Genomic DNA, 13,319 nt, shown 5'->3' with positions numbered 1-13,319 from the left:
AGTTGTTCCATCCATTGAATTACCTTGGCCTCACTGCTAAAAATCAATTGACTATATATGCTTGGGTCTATGAATTTGCTATGAGGTTTCATGATCTGTATACGTCTATCCTTACACTAATACCACACTGTCTCCATTACCATAAGTTTACGTAAGACTCAAGTATAATTTTTGGTGATTTAACTGTAGTAACAATCTTTTCCTATTACTATTAGAAAAAGATTTCATAGATATCAAATGAAAGACTATACTACATGTCCAAATATCACACATACATAAATTGTGAATATTAGAATTCTTTTCATACAAAGTACAAAATTTATCCATTTATTTCTAAAGATAGCAAAGGAAAATAAAATCTAACTGATTTCATTTATATGATCCATGCATCTCAACTGAACTTCCTCAGGGGTGCCTGGCTGGCTCAGTCAGTAGAGCGTGGAACTCTCGATCTCAGGGTTGTGAGTTCAAGCCCCACATTGGGGGTAGAGCTTACTTTTAAAAAATAAATACATGGGCAATTATAAAAGCAAATCTTAAAAAAAAATGAACTTGTTCATGTATCTATTCAGACAGTATGGGAATTGCCCCAGTGGCTCCTAGAAATAAAGCTAAAAGAGTATCTTAGCCCTTACGGTATCCTTTGGTTTATACAGATCTCTTTCTAATTAACCAATTCTAACACATACTTTACCATAGGGGAAAAATTAGCACTAATTACTTTCTAAGAATTTTGACTGCACCTAGAAATATAGTTCTTAAATCTATAAACCAGCTTTATAAACAATCATGTGGGGGCGCCTGGGTGGCTCAGTGGGTTAAGCAGCTGCCTTTGGCTCAGGTCATGGTCCCAGGGTCCTGGGATCAAGCCCCGCATCAGGCTCCCCGCTCAGCACCTGCTTCTCCCTCTCACTCTGCCACTCCCCCTGCTTGTGCTCCCTCGCTCTCTGTCAAATAAAATCTTTAAAAAGAAATAAAGAAATAAAAATAAAAAAAACAATTATGTGTACAAGACTGACAAATATTACCAACGTGTGTGATCATCTTAATCATAAAAATTATTTAACAACTACAGGTTTATAGCCAGTGCTTAAAGGAACGAAAAAATACAAACCCTGAAGAGGCAGTCCTTTCATAATTTTTACATTTAAGAAAGTTCAAAATTCTAGTGATAACATGAGAGGTCTAAAAATAATACAGAATTATTATGTCCATGGTTGTTCTCTTTATTCAATAATGAGGTTTAAAATAGCAGGAAAATGGGCCAATTTTGTCTTGCTCACAATCAATAATTAGATTAAAAGAAATTATAAAAATGGGGCTCTGAAACTACTTCAAAATTTCTAATAGAACCAAGAATTAGAAAAAGAATTAAGAGCTTCCAGAAAATCAAAATTAAAATTTTACTGATTTTTGAAAAATTTTTTTTAGATCTATGTCCTACTTAATCAAAGGGAATGTCTCTCTGAAATTAACCAGGTCTAGTTATGCTTGAAGGTTAGGAATGAAATAGTATGCAATCATTAAACTTCATGTCACCTATTAGAGTGGTAACAAAAAGAATTTCCGTAACAATCCAGACTCAGGTATAAGAGACAATAATTAAAAAAAAAAAGGACAATAAAAATCTTAACACAAAACTATTTTATATTGCCAAGTAAAAAGAATAGTGGATTCTACTCAAAATTACTTTTTGCTTACACTTCCCAGAAAGAAACAAAATCACAAGCTGCTTTTCACTCAATCTTTCACACCATTTTCCAAAGGTACAAATTATTTGAAAATGCCTCTGAGTTTTTAATTTCACTCATTTCTATGTAAAATTCTTTGGTAAGACACCACTGTTTGTTTCCAATCTTCATAAATACTTTCTACAGAAAAACAAAATGAGTTTACCACAGAGTAAACAGGGTGCTTAAAGCTCACTAAATTTCTACTAGGAGTATCCATCCTCAATGCTGTCTTTCAAAACAGCAATAGTAACTTTACAGTAGATTACATATAAAACATTAACAATGTAAGCTTTCAGCTAAATTTCTTTTAATCTCTCCTTCTACTTTCCCTGTTGGACTGGTAAAACTGCTTATTAATCTTCCAATTCACAGATGACTAGAACATCTCTTTGCTGAGAAAAACGAAGGAAAAAGAATAATAAACTCACCCTTCCTTAGACATTCTCAAAGATCTACTTCCTCTGGATGAGAATACAGGATCAACAAACAAGCTTCACTGATCTCTTGAGAACTGTAGCTCATTTGTTAAAGCACAGAGAACTCAGGCCCTGAGAGGCCCAACAAATTCGGGCACAATGCCGAACCCTAACCAGGCAATATCTCAGTGACCAATAACCTCAGCTTTAAATACTTGAAAACCTAAGAATAATAGAAAAAAACTAGAGGGTAGAAAAAATAACTAATGGTCTGAAATGTTTAAGACTGGCCAGTTTAGAAAGGCGACAATCCAAATGGCAAGTTCCCCTAAGAGACAGGAATCGTTACTGGCAAACACACAGAAAAAGCAAATTTACCCCCTAATGAGGCCTGCCAACAGTACGCAAACAATGTGAGTTTCACAGAATGGAGCGGCCCTAGTCAGTCCAAATCATTTTTAGTTTACTCTGGGAGAGGGGGAAAAAAAAAATCAACAGGATAAATAATACTATGTTTTAATTCTCAATTTAGTTATTTCCTCCCTTAGAAAATGAACAATGTGAACTACAGAAGAAGGAAATATTTATATACCGATCATATTACAGGAGGAACATAAAGTATTTCCACACTGAGGTCTTTTTTTCTGATCATTAACTGCTTTTAAAGAAAACATCTGTGTTCACAAATATTTTACTCAATTGCCTGAAAATTTCAGCTCATGTGGACAGAAATTTACAGATCTCTGGCATATGCGGGATAAATCCAGAACATTCTAAAGGTTAATTCCAAATCTCAAAGCAAGTTGGAAGTTTGAAAGAAAAACATCTGCAACATTCCTACCTCCTGACCAATATAATGTATAGGGATTATGCAACAAGGGGAAAAATAAACAAGTGTGCTAAAGTCTAAGAACACTGAAATGACAAGTATATCCTGCTAATGGTGATTCAAATTAAAAATATACATACCTTAAAGAAATACTACACGAATTAAAACTTTGAATTAAAAAAATTCTCTCTTTAAATATCACCTAAATATTTTACTAATAATGTTTCTATTAGCTATTAAAATGTGTAGTTACCATAACTAAAAGCAGTATATCTGAAACAAAAATAACACTGTACGTTAAGTATACTTGAATAAAAAAATTTTTTTAGATAAAGCACTATCTAAATACTATAAATTTCAAGCTAGAATTATTTTCAGTTTATTTAGAAAAGCAGTACTGTATAATGGAAGGAGAATGAGCCCTGGAGCAACTAGGTTTATATTCTAGCTTCTCCACTTTCTGGCTCTGGAACCTTGAGTAAGTTACTTACCCTAAACCTCATATTTTTTATCTACAGAAGACAGGTAACATCTGGTAGGGTTGTTGTCTGTCATTTTTGAGTACTCAAAGAACTATTATAACTTCAGATGTGGGGGTACAGGAAAGCAACTAGGTTGCTTTTCAAGCATTATCTCACCAAAACATCTCTTGGGAAATACTTTTTTAAAAATCCCGTTCTCGGGGTGCCTGGGTGGCTCAGTCGTTAAGCATCTGCCTTCGGCTCAGGTCATGATCCCAGGGTCCTGGGATCGAGCCCCACATCAGGTTCTCTGCTCTACGGGAAGCCTGCTTCTCCCTCTCCCACTCCCCCTGCTTGTGTTCCCTCTCTCGCTGTGTCTCTCTCTGTCAAATAAATAAATAAAAATCTTTAAAAATAGAAAAAAAATAAATAAATAAAAATCCCGTTCTCAAATTGTACATGAAGATGAAGGACTTTCACAGACTCTCCTCAACCCAAATTCCATAAATACAGAATACAAACAATATGGAAAAATAATGCTTAAAACTGCCAATTTCCCATGGCTTCCCGGGATTTTCAGTATGTGGCTCAGTGTGGTGGAAATAAATGTAATTACTAGTTTAAGGCTTTACTACTTGCAAAGAGAAAGGAAAACAGTTCTCACTTGAACAAAGGGTATACACATTTACATGAGCTTCCTATGCAAATGATAAAGCACTGAGATGATTAGATCTTTCAAACTCCATTCATATAGTCAAGAAATATTCACTGAATCTCTATGTGCCTGGTACCTATAATACAAAGATGAACATGGCAGTCCTTGATTTTAAGGAGTTCGAAGTCTAATGGAGGAGACCCACTCACAAAGCTTAAAAACAGTGTGTAATTATAGTATTAGAGATATGTACAACAGAGAAATGCATCTATATTCTCTTAGCTGAGTCTTACTGAAGGGCAAAATGCCCAAGTTGTTTTTTTAAACTGACAATGTGCGGGGCACCTGGGTGGCTCAGTCAGTTAAGCCTCTGCCTTCAGCTCAGGTCATGATCCCAGGGTCCTGGGATGGAGCCTCAGGACCATCTCCCTGCTCAACAGGGAGTCTGCTTCTCCCTCTCTCTTTGCCCCTCCCCCTGCTCTCTCTCTCTCCTGCTCTCTCTCAGATAAATAAATCCTAAAAAAAAAAAAAAAGAAGAAGAAAACGAAATTAAATGGAATAATGCAAAATGCTAACCTAAGGCCCAGGCTCTTAACCACCATGCTAAAGGATTAGCAGGTATTAATCAGGCTAAAAGGAAAAGAGTGAGTGGATAACATTTCAACAGAAGAGTAACTATGAATGAAGAGCAGCATAGCAGACATTATGATGTATGAAAACACATAGTTTTTTCATACATCAGACTCAGTTCAGAGTTAATGAAATACAGAGTTGAGGAAGTATCTAAATAAATAAATAATAAATAAATAAAATGTATTGAGAAGGGACTATAAAGATGATCTCCAAACTACTAATCACCTAAGAGAGAGGAGTGAGGGTGAAAAGGTAAATGAAGAGGGACTGAACAGACATTTCAGTCTGTATTTCTGTACTCCTGAATATTATACAGTAAGAATTTACTTGGATGTCACCTAAATATTTTTAAACACTGTTAAAAAATAATTAAGAGATTAAAATTTGGGATTATCATATTGAACTGAAATGGTTTACCTTCTGAATAGATGCATTAACAATTAAAATTCTCTTTTAAAAAGCCTTGAAAGGAGGGAGTTGGAAATAGAGCCAGGATGTACTAAACCAAAGTTCTTTAAGATTTAAATGTTTCCTATATAACTGGAAACTATAAAAAGTAACACAGCATATTTGATAAAAGATTCCAAAATGAAACTCTGACCCAACTAAAAAGAGAATTAGTAAACTAAAAGGTAGGTCTGAAATACCTTCCAGAATGTAACACGGAGAGAAAAAAGGACGGAAAATACAAGAGAAAGAATGAGAGAAGAGAGGACACAGTGCTAACGTCTAACATATGTTTATCAGAATTCAGAAGGAGAGGATAAAGACAATAGAGTAGGGACAATATATGAAAAGATAATGACTGAGAATTTAGGAAACCAATTAAAGACAAGCATAGTATCAAGAACTCAAATGAATCCCAAGCAAGATAAATAAAACAAATCCAAAGTTTATTAGTCTCCAACTTGAGAAGGAGTATGTATGAGAGTGACACTTTTGATATGCCTTTTGCATAATTTTTTTTTTAAGATTTTATTTATTTATTTGACAGAGAGAGACAGCAAGAGAGGGAACACAAGCAGGGGGAGTGGGAAAGGGAGAAGCAGGCTCCCCGCGAAGCAGGGAGCCCAATGTGGGGCTCGATGCGGGGCCGATCCCAGCACTCTGGGACCATGACCTGAGCCAAAGGCAGACGCTTAACAACTGAGCCACCCAGGCGCCCCGCCTTTTGCATAATTTTAACTTTAATAACAGATATAATGTGATGAAACAGGATGTATTATGAGGTAATAATATATATTATATTAAATGATAATACAATTAAATCAGTAAGATGGAAAGAAAAAAACAAAAACAAAAACAACAGGGGCGCCTGGGTGGTTCAGTTATTAAGTGTCTGCCTTAGGCTTGGGTCATGATCCCAGGGTCCTGGGATCGAGCCCTGCATCAGGCTCCCTGCTCGGCGGGAAGTCTGCTTCTCCCTCTCCCACTCCCCCTGCTTGTGTTCCCTCTCTCGCGATGTCTCTGTCAAATAAATAAATAAAATCTTAAAAAAAAACACAACTGAAAAACAAACTAACAAATGAACCTAATTATACTGCATACAACTACCCTAACCACACTGTATAGAAGAACAGCAGGAAATAATTAATCCAAATAACTTAAAACAAAAAAACAAAAAACAGCATTTGATTATATACCATTAGTCACTGGTAGGGTAAGTAAGAAAGGAGAAGTACTGCAAACAAATCCTGAACTATTTAAAAGTTTGTTATGGTATGAGCAAAGCAATTAAGAAACAACTGTAGATGTATTATTAGATTGAGCAAATGAGTAAATATGTTGATGTTGTGAAGAGCCAGGGTTCTTGCTACAGAACAACAGATAATTTCATGGAATGAAAGTAAACAAGAAGGAACCTTCTTGGGAGAAACTGGAATTAGAAGCAATTAGAAGAACTCATGATTTCAAAAATATGTGTAAGAATGTGTACTCAGTGAAAATAACAAATAAAGGTAAAGACATCTCTGTGGGGACGAATGGGTGGCTCAGTCAGTTAAGTGTCTGCCTTCAGCTCAGGTCATGATCCCAGTGTCCTGGGGTCGAGCCGCGCATGGGGCTCCTTGTCCAGCGGGGAGCCTGCTTCTCCCTCTGCCTGCCGCTCCCCCTGCTTGTGCTCTCACTCTCTCACTCTCTCTCTCTGGAAATAAATAAATAAAATCTTAAAAAAAAAAAAAAGACATCTCTATGATACTCCACCCAAAATAAGCAGAACATACTTTCTTGTCAAGTACATATAGAAGATTATACAAGATAGGCTATATGTTAGCCCATAAACCAAACCTCAATAAATTTAAGAGGACTGAATCATACAAAATATGTTCTCCAAATATGATGGAATTAGGCACAAATCAGCAGCAAAAAGCATCTGGGACATTCACAAATAGGTGAAAATTCAACAACACATTTCTAAATAACCAATGGGTCAAAAAGAAATCACAAGAGGAAACAGAAAATTCTTAGAGATCACTCAAAACAAAAACAAAACTATCAAAATTTAGGGGATGCAGCAAAAGCTTACTGATAGGTAAATTTATAGCATTAAAATGCATTTATTAAAAAAGAAGAGGGGCACCTGGGTGGCTCAGTCAGTTAAGCTGCCAGCTCTTGATTTCAGTTCAGGTCATGATCACAGGGTCCTGGGATTGAGCCCCACATCAGGCTCTGTACTCAAAGGGGAGTCTGCTTGAGGATTCTCTCTCTCCCTCTGCCTGTTCACACATGCTGTCTCTCTAAAATAAGTAAATAAATCTTAAAAAAAAAAAAAAGAAGAAGAAGAAGAAACATCTCAAAGCAATGACCCAACCTTAAACCTTAAGAAATTAGAAAGGAGCACATTAAACTCAAAACAAGCAGAAGGAAGGAAACAGTAAAGATCAGAGCAAAGATAAACAAAAGAAAACAGAAAAACACTGGTGGAAAAAATCAGTGAAACAAAGGTTGGTTTCAACAAGTTATATAACAACATTTGGCTATTACAATGAAGAAAAAAAAGACTCAAATTACTAAAATCAGAAATGAAAGCAGAGAATTACTACTGACCTTAAAGAAATAAAAACAAATATAAGGGAATACTATAAAAAATTGTATGCCCACATAATAGGTAACAGAAATGAAATGGACAATTACCTAGAAACACACAAACTACCAACACTGACTCAAAAAAAAATAGAAAATCTGAATAGATCAATAATAAGAGATTAAGTCAGTAATAAAAAAAATCTTCCAACAAATATGAAAACTGAGGGGCGCCTCGGTGGCTCAGTTGTTGGGCATCTGCCTTCGGCTCGGGTCATGATCCCAGGGTCCTGGGATCGAGCCCCGCATCGGGCTTCCTGCTCCGCGGGAGGCCTGCTTCTCCCTCTCCTACTCCCCCTGCTTGTGTTCCCTCTCTCGCTGTGTCTCTGTCAAATAAATAAATAAAATCTTAAAAAAAAAACAAAACTGACAGCTTCACTGGTGAACTCTATCAAATGTTTAAAGAATTAACAACAATCCTTATCAACCTCTTCCCAAAAATGGAAGAGGGAGCACTTCCCATATCATTCTATGAAGCCAGTATTACATCTTTTTTTTTTTGTAGGCTCCATGCCCAGCGTGGAGCCCAACATGGGGCTCAAACTCATGATCCTGAGATCAAGACCTAAGCTGAGACCAAGAGTCGGATACTCAACCAACTGAGCCACCCAGGCACTCCAAGCCAGTATTATATCTTGATACCAAAGCCAGATAGGACATTACAAGAAAAGAAAAATACAGAACAATATCCTTTATGTAGATACAAAAAATCCTCAACAAAATACTAGCAAACCAAATCCAACAAAGTACAAAATTACATGATCATTTCGATAGACACAAAAAGGCATGTGACAAAATCCAACACCCTTTCATGATAAAGACATTTGACAAACTAGGAACAGAAAGAAATCTCAAACAATAAAAAGGAACTTCCACAACCTAATGAAGGACAGCTATGAAAAACCTGCAGCTAACATCATACTTAATGATAAAAGACTGTAAGATTTCTTCTTAAGGTGAGGCAAAAGAAAAGGAGGTCTGCGACCGAGCAATTGCACTACTGGCTATTTACCCCAAATATACAAATGTAGTGATCTGAAGGGGCACCTGCACCCCAATGTTTATAGCAGCAATGTCCACAATAGCCAAACTATGGAAAGAGCCTAGATGTCCACAGATGAATGGATAAAGAAGATGTGGTATATATATATATACAATGGAATATTATTATGCAGTCATCAAAAAAATGAAACCTTGCTATTTGCAATGACGTGGATGGAACTAGAGGGTATTATGCTAAGCGAAATATGTCAATCAGAGAAAGACAATTATCATATTATTTCACTCATATGTGGAATTTAAGAAACAAACAGAGGATCATAGGGGAAGAGAGGAAAAAATGAAAAGACGAAACCAGAGGGGCGCCTGGGTGGCTCAGTTGTTGAGCGGCTGCCTTCGGTTCAGCTCATGATCCCAGGGGCCTGGGATCAGCCCTCCATCGGGCTCCCAGCTCAGCAGGGAGTCTGCTTCTCCCTCTGCCCCTCCCCCTACTTGTGTTCCCTTTCCCACTATGTCTCTCTCTGTCAAATAAATAAATTAAAAAAAAAAAAAGATGAAACCAGAGAGGGAGACACACCATAAGAGACTCTTAATCTTAGGAAACAAACAGGGTTGCTGGAGGGGAGGTGGGTGGGGAGATGGGTAACTGGGTGATGGACACTGGGGAGGGTATGTGTTGTAATGAGCACTGGGTATTACTTAAGACTGATGAATCACAGACCTGTACCCCTGAAACAAGTAATACATTATATGTTAAATAATTGAACTTAAATTTTTAAAAAATAAAATAAAATATGCAAAATCCTTTAAAAAAAAAAAAGAAAGAAAGAAAAGGATGTCTGCTCTCACCAGTTCTATTCAGCACTGTACTGGACATTCTAGCCAGAATCAGGCAAGAAAAAAGGCCTCCAAACTGGTAAAGAAGTAAAACTATTCTTATTTGCAGATGACATGATCTTATATATAGAATCACTAAAGAATCCATAAAACTATTAGAGGCAATAAACCAAGTTGAAGAATACAAAATCTGTATATAAAAACCAGTCATATTTCCATAAACTAGCAAAGAATAATCCAAAAACAAAATTAAGAAAACAATTCCATTTACTATAGCACCTGAAATCATAAAATACTTAGGAATAAATGTAACAAAAAAAATAGATTTATGCACTGAAAACTACAAATTACTGTTGAAAGTGATTAAAGAAGATCTAAATAAATGGAAAGATATCCCATATGCATCAATCAGAAGACTTAATATTGCTGAGATGGCAATACTCCTCAAATTAATATACAGATTCAATATAATCCCTATCAAAATCCCAGTTGGCTTTTTTATAGAAATTAACAAGATAATCCTAAAATTCTTATGTACATAGGTGGACCACAGAATAGCCAAAACAATCTTGAAAAGGAAGAACAAACCCAAAGGACTCACATCATCATTTCAAAACTCAACACAAAGTCATAACAATACTGTGTAGTACTGACCTGAGGAAAGACAATTAGATCAACAGGATAAAACTGGGAGTCCAGAAATAAACATACACATCTATGACCAACTGATTTTTGACAAGGGTATCAAGATCATTTAATGTGGAAAGAATAGTCTTTTCAATAAATAGTGCCAGAATAACTGGATATTCACATGCAAAAGAATGATTTTGGACCCCCATCTTGTACCATATAAAAAAATTGGATCAAAATGGATCAAAAACCTAAATATAAAACATAAAACTATAAAACTTTTCGGGCACCTGGGTGGCTCAGTCAGTTAGATGGTTGCCTTTGGCTTTGGTCATGATCTCAGGGTCGTGGGATCAAGCCCCACGTCAGGCTCCTTGCTCAGCGGGGAGTCTGCTTCTCCCCTGCCCGCCGCTCTCCCTGCTTGTGCTTGCTCTCTCCCTCTCTCTCTCTGTCAAATAAATAAAATCTTAAAAAAATAATAATAATAAATTTTAAAAAACTATAAAACTCTCAAAAGAAAACATTAAGCGTAAATCTCTGTGACTTAAGATTAAGCAATGGTTCTTAAATATAACACTAAAAGCACAAGCAACAAAAAATAGATAAACTGGACCTCATCAATTTTTTTTAAAGATTTTATTTATTTATTTGACAGAGAGAGACACAGCGAGAGAGGGAACCCAAGCAGGGGGAGTGGGAGAGGGAGAAGCAGGCTCCCGGTTGAGCAGGGAGCCCAATGTGGGGCTCGATCTCAGGACTCTGGGATCATGATCTGAGCTGAAGGCAGACGCTTAATGACTGAGCCACCCAGGCGCCCCTGGACTTCATCAATATTAAAAAAAAAAAATTGTGCTTCAAATGACACTACCAGGAAAGTGAAAAGACAATCCACAGAATGGGAGAAAATACTTGAAAATCGTGTAGCAGACATAGGTTTGGTACCTAGAATATATAAAGAGCTTATACAACTCAACAATTTAAAAAAAAACAACTAAGAAATGGCCAAAAGATCTGAATAGACATTTCTCAAAAGAAGATAAGCAAATGACAAAAACATTAAAAATTGCTCAACATCATTAATCATAAGGAAAATGGAAATCAAAATCACAATGAGATGCCACTACTTGCATATGCTAAGACAGCTCTTAAAAATAACAAATAACAAGTGTTACTGTGAGGATGTGGAGAAATTAGAACCCTCATCAACTGCTGGCAGGAATGTAAAATGATGCACGTACATGGGAAAACAGTTTGACAATTCTTCAAAATAAGTTAAACATAAAGTTACCACATGATCCAGCCAATCCCACTGCTAGATATATAGCCTAAAAAACTGAAAACATGTCCATGCAAAACTTGTACAACACCATGGTCATAGTAGCATTATTCATAACAACCAAAAGATGGAAACAATCCAAATACTAAGCAACAGATGAATAAACAAAATGTGGTATATATCCATATAATGGAATATTACTCAGCCATTAAAGGAATTAAGTATCGAGTCACACAGCACATGGATGAATCTTGAAGACATTATATTAAGTGAAAAAGCCAGATACAAAAAATACCATATATGATTCCATTTATATGAAATGTACAGAACAGTCAATTCCATACAGACAGAAAGTAGATTAGTGGTTACCAAGGGCTGAAGGAGGAAGGAATGAAGAGTTATTTTTAGTGGGTAAGGGATTCCTTTTTGGATTGATGAAAATGTTCTGGAATTAGTGGTGATGACTGCACAATCTTGTGGATATACCAAAACCAATGAGTTGTATACAAGTGTAAATTTTATGGTATGTGAATTTTATCTCAATAAAAAATTACATTTTTATAGTTAAGAACATCTGTTCATCAAAAGATTATTGAGAATAAAAGGCCAGACAAAAACTGGAAAAATCACAAATATCTCATGTCTACAAAGTATGTACAAAAACATATACAAATGTTCACAGCAGCATTATTCATAAAAGCCAAAAAACAGAAACAACCCAAATGTCCACTAAGGAAACAAAATGTGATATATCCGTACAATGGAATATTATTTAGCAATAAAAAGGAATGAAGTACTGATACATGCTACAACAAGGATGAACCTTGAAAATGTTATACTAAGTAAAAGAAGCTAGACACAAGAGGACCACACACTGTATGATTCCATTTACATGAAATGTCCAGAATAGGCAATTCCATAGAGACAGGGTTGCCAGGGGTTGGAGAGAGAAGAGAATGGGGAGTGAGTAATAATGAGTACAGGGTTTCTTTCTGGGGTGATGAAAATGTTCTGGAATTAGACAGTGGTGATGGTTATTATACCACTCTATCAATATACTAAAACCCAGTGAATTGTAGGGGCGCCTGGGTGGCTCAGTTAGGCATTTGCCTTCGGCTCAGGTCATGATCCCAGGGTCTTGGGATCGAGCCCCATGTCGGGCTCCCTGCTCAGTGGGGAGCCTGCTTCTCCCTCTCCCTCTGCTGTTCCCCCAGCTTGTGCTCTCTCACTCTCTCTCTGTTAAATAAATAAGTAAAATCTTAAAAACAAAAAAACCACTGAATTGTATACTCTATGTTATGTTAACATATACATATGTTATGTTATATGTTAATACATATAACATAACACTTTATGTTATATGAATTATAACATAAGCTTTAAAAAGCTGGGTTTTTAAAAAAGAATATATATGGGCGCCTGGGTGGCTCAGTTGGTTAAGCGACTGCCTTCGGCTCAGGTCATGATCCTGGAGTCCCTGGATCGAGTCCCGCATCGGGCTCCCTGCTCAGCGGGGAGTCTGCTTCTCCCTCTGACCCTCCCCCCTCTCATGTGCTCTCTCTCTCATTCTCTCTCTCTCAAATAAATAATCTTAAAAAAAAAAAAAAAGAATATATATAAAGACAAGTAAGAAGACAATCAAATTAGCAAATGACTTAAATAAGCACGTCACAAAAGACGATATCCAAATGGCTAGTTAATATATGAAGAGGTATTAACCTAATTATTCTTCAGAAAAATACACATTAAAATCAAAATGAGATGCATTA

The 13,319-nt window shown here is 36.3% G+C and overlaps 1 protein-coding gene across 6 annotated transcripts in view; it reads right to left on the bottom strand.

The window, feature by feature from the left end:
- The window catches only part of NT5C2 (5'-nucleotidase, cytosolic II), a 132,808-nt gene that overhangs the window by 55,274 nt on the left and 64,215 nt on the right, over positions 1–13,319 (bottom strand). The window contains exon 1 of one of the 6 annotated variants that reach the window (XM_078077165.1): positions 7,306–7,324. The exons of 4 other annotated variants lie outside the window; for them this stretch is intronic. Coding sequence is in view for 1 of the 2 variants with exons in the window: in XM_078077163.1 (XP_077933289.1) it covers positions 2,162–2,175 (14 nt within the window). In the remaining variant the exon portion in view is untranslated. Of the gene's footprint in view, positions 1–2,161; positions 2,294–7,305; positions 7,325–13,319 lie in introns of those variants that run through there. One more of the 6 variants, XM_078077163.1, reaches the window with a different exon arrangement.

This window comes from Halichoerus grypus, chromosome 7, assembly GCF_964656455.1.
Source record: "Halichoerus grypus chromosome 7, mHalGry1.hap1.1, whole genome shotgun sequence".
NCBI classification, from domain to species: Eukaryota; Metazoa; Chordata; class Mammalia; order Carnivora; family Phocidae; genus Halichoerus; species Halichoerus grypus.
The sequence above is the reverse complement of the archived record's forward strand: the minus strand, read 5'-3'. Positions and strand labels throughout refer to the sequence as shown.